Here is an 18,893-nt window from a genome sequence, read left to right as displayed (position 1 = left end):
CTGAGCTCCTGTATTCTGATTCGATACATGTTGTCCAGTCACAGAACATTTCAGGATTTGGGCCTCTGCCATTGACCCTTGAACTTGAGTTGTTATTCGCAGTTTGGAAGTGTAGACAGCCAATCATGTTGGGAGTGGGAGTGGCCCAGGCTTTCAGAAATGTATATAAGTACAGTAGTTGTTTTGCCTCTGTTTCCCAGTTATGTAGTTCAATGAAGATTCTTGGTATTATCACTGTGTCTTGCCTTGTGAGAACCCACCTACACTTCATAGATGCTGGGGACTGACCCCAAGACATGCAAGAGCAGATGAGTGACCATTGGGATATGGCTCTTGGAAAGTCTCAAATCCCCCAACTCCTTGTTAGTGGCATGTAAAGAAATGCCTGTTTGGCCTCCAATACTGGCTCCAGGATTTTGGAGGTCCTTAGCCATGGCACTCTTAGTGAGTTCCTTGAACCTGAAAGATTCAGAACAAAAATTTTATTAATCTTCATGTGATCCTTTTGGATACTCTGCAGAGTAGGAATGATAGAATGGAAGGTGGTGGGCCCTCTGCTGAACCTGAGGTCCTGGCAAATGCTCAACCTTTAGAATATAAGACGAACCTGCGGGAGCAGGCTAAATAACACCTTTTCCAGTAGCTACATTTACTCCCTCATGTAAATATCAGGGCCATTGGCTTAAACCTCTGCCTTCAATGGCCATATAGGAATTGTATGAAAGTGTTTTTTTTGTTAGTTAAAAAAGGGCTACTGTAATGCACACACAAATTCATATACATAGAGCCCATTGCATTTAATTGTGCCTTAATAACTTATACAAAACAAACAGCTGTTTCAGGTAAGTGTCAAGATAAAATGTGTGTTTATAGTGTTTGCTTGTACTTCCAAGTAGTTTTATATTTCTTGGCTGAGCAACAGTGCTGTCATCCCAGTGGTCCAGGATCTTATCCATAAGACAGGACATGGATGCAAAAGGTCACAGATCTGGCATCTCCAAATCCAGCTGAATTAATAAAACAAAAAGCTGGCTAGTTTTGCAGAAGCTTTTTGGTTGAAATCCAAGGATGTCCAGACAGATGTATTGGAGCCAAAATGCCCTTTGAATGGTGTCAGACGCTATTTTACAGCTTTTAATATTATGAGTTAAGATGCTGGTAGTGCTTTAATTTTCATTGCTCCTAGCGGAGAAACTCACTTTAAAAACGAGGCAGCAGATTGAATTTTCTAGAAGCAACTGTGCAGTCCATTTGCATGATCTAGTAACATACAAACCAGACACTGGACACTTCATTCAGGACAATGCATTGTTAAGACACAATTCCCAACTCTTTCCTGACACCTGTTGCTAAACTGATTACCTTGCTAGAATAGTCTCAGAGGTCGCAGCCAAGATGCCTGTCTTGCTAAATCTTGGTAACACATGACCACTTAACAGCCTCATCAAAGATGAAATTCTGAGCAACTGATATTTTGATTGGCATCAGATCTTTTCCGTTGTCACACCACTATTTCAACATTTTTTGCATTCCTTTCTCAAAGTAGCTGTCCTTTCCCTAGAAAGTTCATCCAAGAAAGATTATATTTTTGTCGAAGTAGAGCCACTGTCTGTGCATTTGGATCCAGCAGGATTCTTCCCAAAGCACTCTGTTCCTACTCATGGCATGAGCATAACTCCTCTCAGGCAATGGTGCTTTCTTCACCCTCGCTCTGCTCCTGAAAAAACACTCCCAAGGGCCAGGGGACCTTTGGAAACAGCATGGGTGTGGCTTGGGCGACTGAGAGGCAAAACGATGGAAACTGGAGGGACACAGTATACAAACCCACACAATGCACTCTTGAATCCATGTCTATAGCTACCTAGGCTGCTTATGCACCATATATTGAAAGCACATTCTCCCCCACCCCTGTGTGAAGCCTGGGAACTGTAGTTTGAAGGTGCTGGGAAGTCTAATTCTGTAAGGAATAAACTATGGTGCCCAGGATTCTCGATGTGTATGTGCAAGTATGCAGTTCAGCTTTTGTAGCTTTACCGTTTCATAATAATTTTAAGGTTCTAATGTTATTTATTTTCAATATTTATCTACCATCCAAGAACCGAAGTTGTCTTAGCAGTTTGCAAGTTAACAAAAATTGAAACCTATTACGAGAAACATGAAATATAAAACCAGCTTTGTTCTGTACCAGGGTGTAAGAAAGTCTTGTTGATTATTTGGGCCGCCATAAAATATTTTCTGCTGGTCTCAAGCAATAGCATATGTATTGCCTGCATTTCCTATGAAACAATAGGAAGAATAGATTTGCCATTCAAGGCAGAAGTGCAATACAGCAAAATTATTTTAAAAGACCCATCAAATGCGAGCCAGTGTATAGGGCTACTTTTACAGGCATAGTTCTTGACTGCTTTGCACATCTGCCCACCTAACACTCAACTATGTATTTTTTAGTATGCTTCCTAGGTTTCTATGTTAAATCTGCCCATGTGGTGTAGTGAACAGAGTGGCAATCTTAAATTGAGATGTGGAATTAAAACTGTGCCAAACCATGCAGACATTGATCAGCATTTAGCTACTGTCCCCTCAGGCCAATGTATCAGACATATATATTGCAAAGTGACTCCATATATTTCGCCTTCACCTTCTCAAAGGAAGTGTGATCCTTACAGTGAGACTTACAGCTGCTGATATTCTGATAAAAAAACACACCCACCCACACCCAAGTGAAGCAATGCTAAAATGAAATGCTTGGGGGGAAAGCAGTGCCAAAACCAACCTGCACTGAGATGGTATGGACACTTGTATAACACAGGAGTGGGAAAGTACAGTGTAATTCTGGGTCATATAAGCAACAGAAGAATCAAGGGTTACAATAAAGCAGATGGGAAATGTCTGTACACTTTGGAAGGCTTAAATTTGAGTGCAAAGTACTGCAAAACATTTGCTATGTGGGATAGGGGATTATTGGTTTTATGTTTTATTTTGTATTCTCATTTTCTGTTTTTATGTTGTGAAGCGCCTTGTCATCTTCAGATGAAGGTCAGTATACAAATGCAATAAATAATAACCACAAACTGCACACAGCACAGCAGATTAATTATAGGAGTGAAGAATGTGCATTCCTTACCTTTGTTGGTCCGTTTAAAAACAAACAGCAGCAGCAGCAGGGTCTTAGCTTTTATTGCTGTGTGTATCAAAGGATATGCAGAAATCTGTGCATCAGAACTGTGGGTCAGTAGGCTGATCCATGGCAAGTGTCCTTTTTAACTCCCACAACAATGCAGACTATTCTGTCCTGCAAATTAATTTGGCACAGTCCCTGAACTTCTGTTAAGAAACCAACACTGGATCATCAGCCAAGGCTCTTCTCTCTCTTCACTGTTAGAGGCAAGGCAGGTGATGACAAAAGAGAACCTGGAAGTACCCTCAACTCTAACTTCCATGCTGAAGTATGAGCCGAGTTGGTTTTCCTCTTCTCTTTTGCAACAGATGGGAAGCGGCCAGAGTACAAAACAGCAGACGAGGCTATGATTTGCATGCAAATAATAAATATAAAATTAGAATCCTTTTTATTGGGGGGGGATGTATTGTTAGTTGTACAAACCAAGGGCATACACAGACATGAGGAAATATCCCTTTTTATTAGAGACTGATTTGTTTACACAGAAGATTTGAATGAGAAATATGCACAAGCACTTATTTTCATATGTTCCTTAATATTCCCCAAAAATTAAATAGCTCAACCAAACAAATGCCTAGTATGGTTTCTGGTCCAGGTAAGCCAAAGCTAAAAAAAAATCCTACAATTTAACCTGTCTACAAAGATTCCATGTTGCCTTGCAAAGCAAACAAAAACTCCATGCCAACCTACTTAACTCAATGAGAAGGTTACATATCAATGCACTGATAAGTTTATAAACTAAATTGGAACATATTATTGCCCAGTTGGTAGGTGAGCATAAAGTCAACAATGGTTTGCACAGGATGTTTGGGCACTCACAGTGGTGACCTGGCCACAGGATTTCCTTTCAGCCATCCGCGGTGGAAGAGAGATGTCACATGGCTTTCGGTGCCTTTACTTTATTCTCCACTTGATCACTTGGCCAATTTGCAGGGCCTTTCAGAGGCTGTGACGGGCCCCGTTGCACCATGTGATGTCATGTGTGCACTGTGCCGTGCCATGTGATGTCATGTGTGTGACGCACATGACGTCACACACACGTGCCAGGAACACCTGTTCAGCAACAAGCTATGTAGAATCTAGGCGATGCCTATATATGTGCATGAGTGCGCGCACACACACACCCCCACCCACACACCCATTGAAAAGTGCGCTAAAGAACTGTTCTTCTACTACCTGCTAGTAAAACATACTGTTGCTGACCTTACTGGACTTCCTGGCCTATTTCCTTCTACAACCACTGGGTTCAATGACACAATCTGCTGTTGAGCGGACTACACTCTGCACACAACCCAACAGTGTAGTGGCTCCGGTTGAACTACACATGACACTAGTGATGCTTGCTCAACACGACTGCTTTCTTTTTGGACAAAAAGCAGCTGAAGGCCCTGACCTGGAATGCGTTCCTCAATAGGGACCCAGTGCAGGCTCCCTGTTGGAAACACACATCCATTATTTGCTTTCCAAAGGTGCTGTTTGGAATAAGCACTACAGAACTTTGGAGGGCAAAAAGTCACCAGGAGAGAAACAATTTTCAGCAAAAAAAAAAAAAAGTGGCACAGTTCTGGACTGGGCTGGGAGCATGCTGAGGCTTCTCTTAAAGGTAAGATTGGCCAGGATATGCATGCTTGTTTAAAAAACGCAACTAGCATTATTTTGTAGTTTGGTTCCCAGTGACTTAGGATACAAGCCAGGAAGTCCCTGATGTGAGGTTTGACTCTGCTATGAACAAACTAGCTGGCCATTATGCAAGCCACGCTTAGTCTCAGCCCCACACCTGCAGCATGAAGGTAATAATACTGATCTACCTTACAGGGCTGTTGTAAGGTTAGAAGATAACGAGTGCGCAGTGCTTTGAAGTTAAAGCACTTATAGAAATGCTAATAATTCACAGTAATACTTAACAGGGCACTAACAAATGAATCTCACTAGAATGTTTGTAAATGCAAACAAGAGGACCAAATATTCTCACACTTAAGCAGAAAGCTAGATATACATATATCTGATGGGCACAAAGAGTTGTGCCCAAAGATACAACTGGGAGAAATAATTTATCCCAACTGGTGTGTTCCTTAGTATATGGTCCCCAAAGTGCTATATTTACAAGCGGACTCCCATGGGAAAAGGTTCACATTTTGGATACTCAAAGAGGTATTAATTGTTTACCAGACCCAACGACTCAAAAGAACGTATGGCATGGCCTTAAATCAAACTGCACACAATCCATACAAAGTTTAACATTTTAAAATCACCACTGCTTCCAATGGGAGGTTTATGCACTTGCTTGTCTTCCACTGAAAAGAAAGAAATTTCAAAGTGGTTTCTTCCCATTGTTTGCAATTGTCGGATGGGATTACATCAACAGGCAAAATAAATTATCAGAACTATCTTAAGAAGAGAAGGAATCACTTGGCCAAAGGCTGAAACAAAGAATTTCCATAATAAATCTAATCTGGATTGAGACTATGCCCCCCTTTTTCCCACTTGCACATTAATTTGCCATAGATGTGACTACGTTCACCATCTTGATACAATGCATGATGTGGTGCTCTGCAGCTCTATCATGTTTCCAGCTCTGCTTCCTATGATTAATCTTAGGGCCACAGATGAAAGCAGTAGGAAATGTATTTGTCAATCCATGTCATGTGTCAGAAACATGTTTTTCATCTCTCTCCTTTACACATACATACAGACCCCTATTTTAATGTGCATCTATATATAGAGAGAGATGTACTCCTTACAAGCATCCTAAGTGAACAGGCCTAGCATGGATGGGGCACTGATGTTAACATTAGACTTCCCGTTACAGAAAATAGTTGCAGTATCAACAGGGATGCAGGCAGGATTTGCAATGCCTTGAAAAAGCCACATCTGTGCAACTTCAACGTCCCCAGACCAGGCCACTTAGGGATCCAGATTTGGAGTTGACTTGAAAAAGGGGAGTTTTGGTCTGGAGAACCACATTAAGACCGCTGGTAAGAGGAAGGGCAAAAAAAGGGGCCAGTGGTCTCACTTACAGCTGAACAGGGCAATTATTCTAGGGCAGGGGGTTAGTAGGTCAAAGTGCTTGCAAGAGCCAAAATTTCTGTAGTAAAAAGTTCAATCTAATCTTGATGCCCAGAGCTCCTCCAATACACACATTTGCCCTCTGCATCAGCCCACATTTCTGAGCGATCAGCCAGTCAGAAAGCTCCTTTGCGCTTAGAGCACAATTCAAAGCAATCTTGTCCTTTTTATTAATAGCTGAGTTAGACCTTTATAAAAGGAATTGTGTTTTCAACCACAGCTCTGCTGTAGAACGATGAAAATTTGTTTCTTCAAACCTCAGCGTAGCTATCCACTTTGTTAAATTTTGAGCTTTGAAGACACAAGCTTTCGCTACCACAGCTGAGAAGTCTGGTTAAAAAGGTCCCATATATTCCTGATGAAATAATTATAAACTCAACTGTTCAGGGCACCTTCTGTTTTGTTTTATGATTGTGGATTAAAGGACAATGTCACGGCCTGAGGCATGATCCGGGAATTAAGAAGACAAGAGAAACAAAACTCCCACTCTACAGTTTATACCCCTATATATTTTCTAGATTTGCAGGAGAAGATGTGAAATAAAACCACCCCAAAACAAACCTACATTGCAACGATTATCACTTTAGCTAATCAAAATGGTTCTCAAGCCAGTTCAATGCTGCTTTAGGCAAATAGGTTTTTCTTTTGAATAATCTACAGCAAAATAGCAATAAAGACAACCTGGGAGATAATACACCTGTCCTGAAAAATGAAAGAATCTATTGCTCAGGTGTCGTGAAAAGTAAAGCTATTTGTTCTTTAGGTACATTTCACGCACACACACACACACTCGCTCACACACACGGCTCCTCATGCAGACACATAAGGGGGTGGGGGCTCTTTGGCAGCGCCATTTGCAGGATCATCATAGGGCGGCAGCAGCACCTGGGGAGAAGCAAAAAGGAAAAGGTCAGTGTTGAAAATGTAAAATTCCACAAAGACTCATGCAAATCCATTACCAAGTTTTCTGGCTCTCAGCCTCAGTACGTTTCCGAGCACAATTCAAAGTGCTGGTGCTGACCTTTAAAGTCCTCAACGGCCTCGGCCCAGTATACCTGAAGGAGAGTCCCCACCCCCATCATTTTGCCTGGACACTGAGGTCCAGCGGCGAGGGCCTTCTGGTGGTTCCCTCACTGCGAGAAGCAAAGCGACAGGGAACCAGGCAGAGGGCCTTCTCGGTAGTGGCACACGCCCTGTGGAACGCCCTCCCATCAGATGTCAGAGATAAACAACTACCTGACATTTAGAAAACATCTGAAGACAGCCCTGTTTAGGGAAGTTATTAATCTGTGACATTTTATTGTATTTTAATCTTTGCTGGAAGCCGCCCAGAGTGGCTGGGGAAACCCAGCCAGATGGGCGGGGTACAAATATATTATTATTATTATTATTATTATTATTATTATTATTATTATTATTATATCACCTTACGTCATAGGGTGGTTGTGAGTTGGAAATGGGGAGGAGGAAAACCATGTATACTACCTTGAGCTCCTCGGAAGAAAAAAGGGTGGTATATAAAAGTAATATAAATAAATACATTTGTATCCCATTTTTGTTCCTTCAAGGGGCTGAAGGATTGGTACATGGTACTGCTCCAGTTTTTCTTCCTAGCAACCCTATAATTTGGTTGGACAGTGAATTGGGTAAGCAATCTAACACTACTCACACAAGGTTGTCAACTTCAGGCAGTTTCTAACCCTCCTGTTCAGCAGTCCTGTAAAACACACCCAACTACGTTCAAGTAGGTTGCTTCAAGCTTTCTAAGGGCTGCCGGGGCAGGGAAATGGAAATATTGGTTGTGTAAGCTGCCATCTGTTGTTGGCTAGAACCCAGGCAGTACACAAGTGGTCTGGAAATGGAACCCAGTATGGGCCAGAGTCTGCTGCTGAATCCTCGCTCTTCATAGCTAAGGAGGTGAGGAGGCAAGGAAAAGAGCAAGATAATGAAAACGGAATAGGCGTCGGAGGCCAAGTGCAGTTGTGGGTTTGAGCAGATGCACTGTTTTTCCTCCTGCCACACCTTTGTTCATGGTGGCTGATGGAGCAATTCAAGAATCAGTGCTACTAAGGCTGGACTTGTGCTCAACACCTCTAAAGATTAGCAACTCCAAACTTTAAATTCAACAAGGAGAGAGCAGCACACACGCAACATGTTGCAAACATATTGGGTTTAAACAAAACTGCACTTAAAAATAAATAAATAAATAAAATCAGACATTTGCTTCTCAGTCCTCTTGTTTTGTCTCAGGAGACATTCCTTCCACACCAGCACAGCTGTGAAGAGCTAGCAGCAGCAGCAGCAAACCTTTGTTTCCTTCAGCCAAGCATTGTAATGGAGCAAATAGTCAAGAGCTTAGGAGAAACATGAGAGGCCAGGTCATTAAACTGACCACCTGCTTCACTTTAGGTTCCCTCCCCCACCAAGCCCTAATATGTATCTGCGGTTACACAAACATATTAAAAGACCACCCAGGGACACCAACAGATTAGTGCAGATTGATGGGGCTGCTGCTTCATGCATAGGGAGCTATGAGGCTCTACCTGCCCAGTCAAATTAAATGCAAGTGGAATGGGAAACAAAAACAAGTATGGAAAAAGGCAAGCATGCCCCTTCCATTTGTCATTTTTATTATTTGACATATCAGTGAGTTATTACAAAACAGCCTCTTCGTAGCTTACAAAAAAAGGTTAAAAGCCAAAAAGGCAAAACATTAAAAATACATTTCAATGAAACCATTCCATTAACCACGAACCCATTTTAAAGTGCTGGTTTTTACCTATGAAGCCTTGTGTGGCTCAGGACCCCAATGAGACCACCTCCTTCCATATGAACCAATCTGGATCCTGCATTCAGCATCCAAAGCCCTTCTTCATGTGCCCCTTCCAAGGAAGGTGTGGTGAATGGTGACATGAGAACTAATGTTTGCAGTGGTGGCTCCTTGCTTAAGGAATGCTCTCCTCGGGGAGGTATGGCTGGCAACATCGCTATCTACTTTTAGGAACCAGGCAAACATTTCTTTCTTTCTTTACCTAGGGCTTTGGCCCTCACTTCTATATATCTATGGCCTCTTTCAGTGGGTAGAATGTGTTAGACCTGTCTTTTAGATGTACAAATGTCTTTTTCAGGTTTTTATTCTATTTTGGTTTTTCACCAGCTTCAAACTTTGTACTATTTTGTACATAATACTTTGGGTTAGGTATTGCAAATAAAAGTGATTAATAAGTGCGAATAAAACCACCCCGGCAGAAAAATAACAAAAACTTCAGAAGCAAGAGCGGGGTCCCATGCCAAGTTCTGCCCCCTGAACTGCTTGTGATCATTGGCAATGGCAGGCACTACGGTAGCCCCCACAGTGGACCTGTGAACATGCCACTACTCTGAGGAGGACTCCATACCTTGTAATTTTCGTTCTACCACTTGGGGAGAACCATGTCCTGCATTAACATTGTTGTTCTTAAAATACAAGCAAGCTACTCTGGTTTTTACAAACCAGAACATGGTTTGGAGATTCTGTCTGAAGCACACAGGCCATGTGCCGCTTGTTTAAGCTTTCCTTAATGCATTATCATCTGTCAAGAAGTAGACTCCAGAGTGCCTCCCTCTTCGCCTGGGCAGGAAGCAACCTAAATGTTTATCTATGAGCATTTCCATTAGAAACCACCCTGGAGTGATTACAGATGGAAGCTGGACCGCCCTGAGATAATTTATAACCTCAAATTCACTGCGCTGCCAAAACATTCTTAAGCGCACATTTGTACATTTTCCACGTGCACGAGTATATGGCTGCCCAATTACAGAAGTGCTCTATGATTTTTAGGGAAATAAAAGGGCTCCCTCTTTAGGCAAACAGCATACGTTTAGCAGAAGCAGTTGCATAAAATATATACTGTGCTGCAGTGAGATCAACTGGGACTCATTAAGATAATATTTCCAAGAAAATGGCTGATAGCTCCTTATCTGCAGCAGAGACTGTGAGGAAGAACCTTAGATTCTTCCAACACATTGGTGTGGACCATCAGAGGTCCTAGTCATAACAAGGCAGCTCTATTGCTGAAATGACATTAAAATGTTCCGGAATAGGATGCATCAATGTTTGGGGTAGGGACTTGTCACTTCCACCAGGGCTTCCTAGATTCCAGGGACCACAGAATGTTTAAGGAAGGAAGAGGACTTGGAGCAGGCAGAGAGTCAAGAACTGTTTGAAAGTTGTCCTGTTTCCCACAAAACAACATGGATAGCACAGACACAGGTCTGCTGCCTGGTAGTTGTAAAAGAATGCAGACTGAACATCCCTTGGGTGTACTATGGCTTTACTAAGTGGAGTTATGCATCAGTTTTGTGCCGCTTTGTTCTCATGCTGCCCCCTTCCCTTTCTATCACACTGCAATTCAACACCTCCAGGGTTAATTTAACCATTGTTTACGCCCCAGCAAATGGTGTTCCGAAGCAAGCATATTGCCTCTGAGCCATGAGAGGAGGCTCCATTTAACCACAGTTGATGAATTACTCGAATCTCTTTTGCAAAAAGACTGATTTGACAGACAGGCCTTCATTACTCAGCTGCAATTTGCATGAGAGGGAACCAGGCTTGCCTACCCTGTTTGTGTGAATCAGCTCTGGAAAGCGCCAGTTTACAACGCGGCTAAGCAAGGCATTACACCAATGCACTGATGGGGCATTTGGTCTGGAGGATATTACAGTACCTGTACTGTACTAGGTGCTACCATCATCCAGAGTGCATCAGAAATGGGGGCTCCCCAAAAGTAACTGGAAACAGAAGTCAACAGCCACAGGCTAGACAAGAAAGTGGTTTCATGCCTACATTGCACACCCAAAGGCCGTCCGAGCCCCATTTAATGTTGACATCCTTACCGCTGTGTCATTAGTAGTAATGTAGACCAGGACATCCGAGTTGTTTCTGTTGTTAATGTATCGATAACAGTTCCATACGCAGCTGATCAGGTAAGCCTGTGGGAGGGAGAAGAGGGAGAGAAAGAAGATGCGTTGAATTTGTAACAGATTTTCTTTACCACACATTCTTTGTTGCAACATGCTACGTAACGATTAAGAAGTTGATTTATTTTTTTGGTAGTCTGTCCAAATAATAACATTAGCTGGTTGTAGCAAAAAACCAAAACAGCTGAGCATTTTGGTACCATAAAGCTGAGTTACCAATGGTGAGTCCAAATTGACTGCAGGCCAGGGGCTTGCTGAGCCTAGGGCTTGCTGATCAGAAGGTCGGCGGTTCGAATCCCTGTGACGGGGTGAGCTCCTGTTGCTTGGTCCCAGCTCCTGCCAACCTAGCAGTTCGAAAGCACGTCAAAATGCAAGTAGATAAATAGGAACCGCTACAGCGGGAAGGTAAACGGCGTTTCCATGTGCTGCTCTGGTTTGCCAGAAGCGGCTTTGTCATGCTGGCCACATGACCTGGAAGCTATACGCTGGCTCCCTCGGCCAATAATGCGCAACCCCAGAGTCGGTCACGACTGGACCTAATGGTCAGGGGTCCCTTTACCTTTTAACCAAGCAGAGAAGAAGTTGCCAGCTGGAAGAGTCCTGGAGTTTCTATTAGTTTCTATTCTATTTTTTTACCCCTTGGTAGCCCATGGATGTCATGGAGCATGACTATTTTGATGTGCCCCTTCCCTAGAGCTACAATGCACTGGTGTTCAAATCATTGACAGACAAATGCATTGTGAAGGCAAGGCTTCTTCAACAGGAGAAAAAAAAAGCTGCAGTACCGTAAGTCCTTTTTTGAAGATATCAACAGGGAGGCTTCTAAAAATTTCTGTGGATTTATTCCACCTGTATAGACTTATTTGCACGGCTGCTTTAAATGCTTTAAAAGACTTAACAGATGTTGGTATGGATGTGATATCTGGAGAACTCCCAAGTGAAGTACGATGCCTCAGAGGGATTTTTGGCTTCTGAGAGATGAAGGAGAATCTCTATGAAGCAGTGCAACTCAAAGCATGGACTCCTGAAATACTTCGCTGCACCTCAGCTATCCTGATGTCAAAAAATGCTGCAGACAAGTATCTCATTAAAGCAAAAGTCACATCTCTAAACATACCAGGGAGTGGGTGACGGGGGAAGGGACAACAAGCACAAGACTGGGGAGAGCTCCATTATGACAGGGGGGCTTGTCATCTATATGGAAGATTTTACCTGGAAAGCAAATCCCTTTTAGCTATTCCTGCCCAAACAAGGTGCCTAGCACAAAATCCTCTGGACTTATTTTGCCTATGATTTGGCAGGCTTCATCCACCCTAGAAAATTTGCCTGCAAATTTTACCCACTCCCATGAAAAGAAAAAGTTATAGCTGTGGTGTTGTTTTTTAAATTTCATGCCAGAGGGAACTGGAAACCAAAAGCTTGCCATGGTTTGCGCTCATAATGCTAAACCATAGTTTAGCATCACATCTGAACTGGCTCCATATATATTATCTGAGTTTGCCACAAGGAGTACATTCAACAGGGAGGTGTAAGATACACAGGCTTTCAAACAGATTCATAATTTAGATGTATGCTTCAGTGGGTGCTTCTAGTTTCCCATGAATAAATGAAAGTAATTCCAAGAGATAGCAGGTTCTGATTCCAAATAATAGTATTTCAAGCTGTTAAGGGGACAATGGTTCCTCCTCATGCTTTGCACCTTCTTATGTTGAAAATGCTTCTATGTAGAAAAAGAGAAAAGACCCTGTGTTTAGATCTACATCTTTTTACTGCCATGCTGCTTGGTCTCCGGCTGTTTGTTTCTTTATACTGATTTTATTGTTTAAGGCTTTTAACTTCGGAAGTTGCTTTAAGTACCGTCATAGGGATTGAAGTGCAGAGTATTAAATATTAAAAGAAAATGAATGAAAAGTACACAATTGCTGCATGTGAAATAAGCATACATAGCAATTAATTGGAATTGGATTCTTCTAAGGCTTCTTTCCCTTAAGCAACATCTGTCATTCTAAGCATGAGTAGCAAACATTTGGCATCAACCTCTGTGGTTTTTATCCCTGCTCATCCATGAATAAACTCACTTTGTGACCCTCAGGCAAATTGCTGACTCTCAGCTTTAATTTGTGGCGTGCAAAAATAATTGGCTGCTTTTATATTTCACAGTGTTCTAGGGAGGCTGAGTGATCTAGATTGTAGAACACTTTGTACTTTATAAGGCTGATATTCAGTCCTTAATAATGCTTTTCTATAGTGCTTTCATAAGAACATAACCCTACAATGTTGTAAACGATCCATATGGGGGCGTTTGCCGCATTTCTCCATCTCATCGATCATTCTGGTTGCCCTTCTCCGAACCTTTTTCAGCTCTACAGTATCCTTTTTTCGAAGTGAGTTAACCAGAACTGTACACAGGATTCTAAGTGTGTTCTTACCATAGATCTGTATAACTGCAAGTGAAAATCCACTCCCTTATTTTTGGATAGGAAAGGTATGCACTGCGAAATAGGTCAGTGACTCAGCCTAATGGTTTTTCAGCAGAATAAAAGGCTTTTCGGGACAAATCAGCAGGAAATTTGCTGGGGCAAAATGAGTTTCCATTGCAAGGGCTCGGCATATGCCTGTGTGTGTCCAAGACATTTGGCTAGCATACTGGTTTTAGCTGCTCATCTTCCCAAGCACGCGTAGGTGGTGTCTCTGGCTTCCATTTGCCTGTTGTGGGTGAGCTGGTGACCTCCTTGGTTAGGAAAACTTTGTTTGCTTGGTTTATACAGAACTACTACGAAGTAACAACATGCTTTGGGGGCTTGGCTGCAAGCACTGGTAGTTGCAGAACAGTGAGAAGCCTAGGTTGCTGTGATTTTAACATAACAGCTGTAATTTTGTTCTAATACATTGGCTCGGGAGCAGCTTAGCATTCCTACATTTTTTGGTTATGGCCTACGTTTGGACTTCCTTGGGGAAAAGGTAAAGGGATATGGATCTGGACTCTCTGAACTCTGCATTTTCTGGTTTTGTAACATTTTAAAGATCCATCTACTTTAGCCTTTGCCTTCGAGAGCTTGGCGTAAACAGAGCAATCCTATGTATGTCTTTGTCTACTCAAAAGTAAGCCTCACTTAGTTCAATGGGACTTACATAGACGCAAGCGTGTACAGGATTAGAGCCAAAATCTAGGGTTGTGCAAGATTGGTTTGGACCCTGATTGGGTGCTTCAGAAAACAGATTGCCTCAGTCGGACTCCGTTCAACCCCCAACCCCATTCACTGCAGGGATTTCTGATTTCAAGCCAGCTAGATTATGTTGGAAGTTGGGAAACTCCAGTTAGTTTACGAACCATGGTTAGTGATCAAGACAGGTTCATAAATCATGGTTTGATTCTGGCTTGGTTTAAATGAAATAGCCTTGCTTTAAATTTACCAAAGTTCTCTCTGGATGTAATGATCAGATATACTGTAATGGGGAACCCTGGTTAGTTTAAAATGGAAAGCAACAGATTTTGATCGCTTTCTCTTCTGCGCGCCTGAGAAGGAGTGGGAGGTGTAAAAATATGAGGCTTACTGCAGTTTATTGATGCAATACGAAGATATCATTTAGTGCTACCTCTGAACCGGCCATCTGTATAATGTGTGAAATCGATTCATCATCAAAGAGGGATCGTGTTGTACTCGGGCCCTTAGAGCACCCCCCCACCTGCTGGGGTGGGCAGGGCCATGGCCTGCTCCACACCAGTTGGTTGTTCTCCGGTTGCTTGAGCCCTAAAGCCAATCGCTTGGCTTGTAGGGTGGATGGGGAACAATATATAACCCTGCACGTTGTTGGCTGGTCCTCTTTGCCTTCGCGCAGCAGATTCCCCCCCTCCCTTTATTTAGGTCTGTCTGGCCTTGCTATGGACTTTGTTGGTCGCCTGTTTTTTAATGTCTAAAACCCTGTGGTGGGCCTAGGGCCATACCAGGACCCCACGGGGGCACCGAGGGGAGCTTGAGCCTGCCCGCAAGGGTGGTGCTCGCTCCTGCTGGGGGTGCTTCACCCTCGTTATCGGATTCACCGTGAAAGTGGTTGGGAATCTGATATAGTCTGGTGATTCCAATGCCTAAACCAATACCACTAACATTCTGTATTTAATAAAGTTGAGGCCTAAATTTTGCCCAATAACTTAAACTAAAATCCTGTGTCACTGTGTCTCATTTCTTGGGGGTGCTTGGGGGCCTTGAAGCACAAATGAGCCTATTAAAGGTAGAATCATAGAATCATAGAGTTGGAAGAGACCACAAGGGCCATCCAGTCCAACCCCCTGCCAAGCAGGAAGGGGCCCCTGACCATTAGGTCCAGTCATGACTGACTTTGGGGTTGCGGCGCTCATCTCGCGTTATTGGCCGAGGGAGCCGGCGTACAGCTTTCAGGTCATGTGGCCAGCATGACAAAGCCGCTTCTGGCGAACAAGAGCAGCGCACGGAAATGCTGTTTACCTTCTCACTGTAGCGGTACCTATTTATCTACTTGCACTTTGACGTGCTTTAGAACTGCTGGGTTGGCAGGAGCTGGGACCGAGCAACGGGAGCGTTGTAGGGATTCGAACCACCAACCTTCTGATTGGCAAGCCCTAGGCTCTGTGGTTTAACCCACAGTGCCACCCACTTCCTAATGAGCCTATTAGTGCTACATAAGTTAAGAACATGAAATTTCAACATCATCAGGTCCTTGGGCCCTTTTAATATTTTAAATAAATGAATAGAGCATGCCTTCACTGTCTATACATTGCATTTTAAACAGAACTTGTACACTCTCTTCTAAGGAAGTAAGGCAAAAACCCTGGAATACAGTTAAAGAGCTGCATAATTTAACTTCCTATTATTTAGTTCAATTTTATTAGCGCCCTCCTTTTCCTAGTTGTAAAATGACCGTAACATTATATACCATGATGAGTATAAAAAAATTAATTGGTCATACTTGGTTTCAAATGCTTCTGTGCTTTTGAGAGTAAATGCAGAGGAGGGTGGGGCAATTTCATATTGGTTTAAGCAAATGCAATGTGGTAAAAGCTTTTCCCTTCCCTTTCCAAAAAAAGAATACAGCAGAAGTAGAAATGGCCAAACATAAAACACTCTCTATGTACAGGAAACCACAAAGCAGTGCTCTGCTGCCTGCCAAAGATTAATAGGATCCAGTGGTTTGGTTTTTACAAGGCTTTAAAGGGCTACTAACAGAGTGGGCTTCATTTGTTGGCTCATAAACAATGGCAAATTTAAAATGAATCTTTAATAAAAGTAAGACAGACATACACTTCAAACAGAATAGCTGCTCCTTGCCCATTAGGGCACGTGTGAATCTTCCCCTGCCTGGCAGAACTTTTACTAATTCAAAACAAATTTTCAATATGCAGGCCTTGTGAAATTTGCTGACAGCAGAGAAATATTGGGTGGGATTGGGAGGAAGGAAAATTCATACAAGCAAGTATAAGAGGGGACGGGGTAAGTGGCTTAAAAATAGCATTGCTGAGAAAATGAGCTGAGGCTTATACTTTCCCCGCAAATGGTACTGGGTCAGCAATGCAATATGGTTACAAAGAAACATAATCCTATTCCAGAGTGCATTTAGCAGAAGCATAGCCAAAACTCAGAAATAATATTATTTTCCTCTAGCTGGACGAATTTTCGGGTCCAAATGTACCGTATATTGTAGAAGAGCAATCATAACTTTTGAGTTTGGGATTTAAATTGTGTAAGTAAATAAAAGCAATCGTTTATACTGGAGAGAAGATAACAGTGGCAGGACGGAGGAAAATTTTTAAAAGCCAACAAGTCTTCAAAGATCTGAAATATTGTGTATAAACAGAAAGGAAAATGCTTGTTGTCTACCCTAAAAGAAAAGGATGGGGCAAGGAAAAAAATATACTGTATAAAAAATACTTAGAACTTCCTACAAAGAACATCTCAGTCATGGAACTTGTTGGTCTACCACAGTTGGAAATATTTGTTGGCAGAGACTATTAAAAAGAAGCTAGCCAGAGCACTTGTCATCTTCTGGGTCTGAGGAGTCATGTATTCTGGCAAGGGTTTCTAAAGCTTGTTTAATTTTTGACTGACCAAGCTGAACACAGTCCTCTGGCTACTGATCAATACTTTCCAACACTACCATATTAAAAGGACATTAAATGCATCCATAGACTATTTCATCATTAATGCCTTGAAAATGTAGCATTTTCACCGTGCGGTAATGAGAGTTGCACCAGGATTTAAAATAAAGAGAAGATTCAGTAGTTCTGTTATTGGAAACTAAAATGTCATCCCCGACTTGGGTCAGGAATCACCATCACCTGGTGGTACCCTTGAGGTCTCACCTGTGAGCTAATGAGATTTTGTTGGCCGTTGCGTTTTCCCCTTTGAAAAGTACAGGGCTTTTTTTCCAGCTGGAACTCACTGGAACTCAGTTCCGGCACCTCTTGGGTGGGCACCTGTGACGATGGGTCCCACTCTCTGTTACTATCAATGCGACACAGGGATTCAGAGGGGAAAACACCCACCTTCTTCTCCTGCCGCCTCAAAAATAAACCCCTTTTACTTGTGGGTTTCTTAGTAAGGAGAGCCTTCCAGCTTGCGTGGCCTGGTACCTTAAGAAACTCTAGGCTGTCCGATGGAATAACCGCTTGCCTACAGTAAAGGGTCTCTCTCAGTTTGATTCCCCACTGTAAAAGTTTGCCCTTTTCACTCTGGCAACTTCTTGGCGCCTCAGGTTACCCTACTAAGCCTCCTCCATGTAACTCCAGAACACAAACTGCCACCTCCCTGCCTGAGGTGAGTTTTGCCCTCTCTTGAGCCACCACGGCTGTGAGTCCTGATACCTCGCTGGAATAATAAAGACGGACCCTTTTGGCAAAACAGAGATGAAGTTTTATTGTCTTAAAAGCATAAGTGTTTCTTTAACGTGTCATGTATTTATCTGCCTTGTTTCAGTTGTACAAAAAAAAAACTCAGTCAAACATTTAACTTCAAGTTTTCCTAAATCTTATCTAAATTCCCCGTCTCCTGACCTCTCCACTTTCTTCATATCACACACCACCACATCACATCACACCACACCCTCCTCCCTCTCCCTAACTGACCAAACCGACACTCCCTCCTTTTTGAACCGGGCACAGTCCCGCCCCCATCAGAATTCTATGTCAGTCAGGCTGGAGGTGGCTTAACTCTTTGCCAGCCAGGTAGGAATAAACATTTCAAAACTGCGTCAATTTGCCACAGCACCATTGCCATTATAAGAGAAATAAGGGAGATGTTCTTGGTGAGTTCCAGAACCTCTCTTTCTAGAAAAATAGCACTGGAAAAGTACATAGAGCTGAAGAAGGAAGTTGGAAGAGTAACCTCCTCTTTCAGCTCTACGTGCTTTTCAAGGCTGAGACTAATTCTTATTTGAACAGACTTTTATCCAGATTGCTTGTAAAAGTGAAGTGTGTGCATGCATGTTTTCTCTCTTTCTGTCTCTCAGGGAGGTGTGCTGATCCATTGGGTGCAGGAAAGGTTAAAGCCATGGCATTTGCTAAAACATTCAAATCTGCCCACAGGCCTACAAACCATTGGGACAGCTGACATAAGCTAAAGGCAAACTCCGTGATAATTCAGATATACATGGAATGCAAAGTCATAATAAGAAATGGAAGATAACTACCAAAAATTCAAACAAAATGGAAGGCAAGAGA

At 42.6% G+C, this 18,893-nt stretch overlaps 1 protein-coding gene across 2 annotated transcripts in view; it reads right to left on the bottom strand.

The window, feature by feature from the left end:
* Positions 1-3,619: 3,619 nt before the first annotated feature.
* Positions 3,620-18,893, bottom strand: part of LAPTM4B (lysosomal protein transmembrane 4 beta) — a 52,141-nt gene continuing 36,867 nt past the window's right edge. The window contains exons 6-8 of one of the 2 annotated variants that reach the window (XM_035126285.3): positions 11,120-11,215; positions 7,914-7,961; positions 3,620-7,129 (exon numbers count right to left, since the gene is read on the bottom strand). In XM_035126285.3, coding sequence (XP_034982176.2) covers positions 7,953-7,961; positions 11,120-11,215 — 105 coding nt within the window. In that variant the 3' untranslated portion in view covers positions 3,620-7,129; positions 7,914-7,952. The remainder of the gene's footprint in view (positions 7,130-7,913; positions 7,962-11,119; positions 11,216-18,893) is intronic. The other variant, XM_035126284.3, reaches the window with a different exon arrangement.

Source organism: Zootoca vivipara, chromosome 8, assembly GCF_965207765.1.
Source record: "Zootoca vivipara chromosome 8, rZooViv2.hap1.1, whole genome shotgun sequence".
NCBI lineage: Eukaryota > Metazoa > Chordata > Lepidosauria > Squamata > Lacertidae > Zootoca > Zootoca vivipara.
This window is presented reverse-complemented; position numbering and strand designations above follow the sequence as displayed.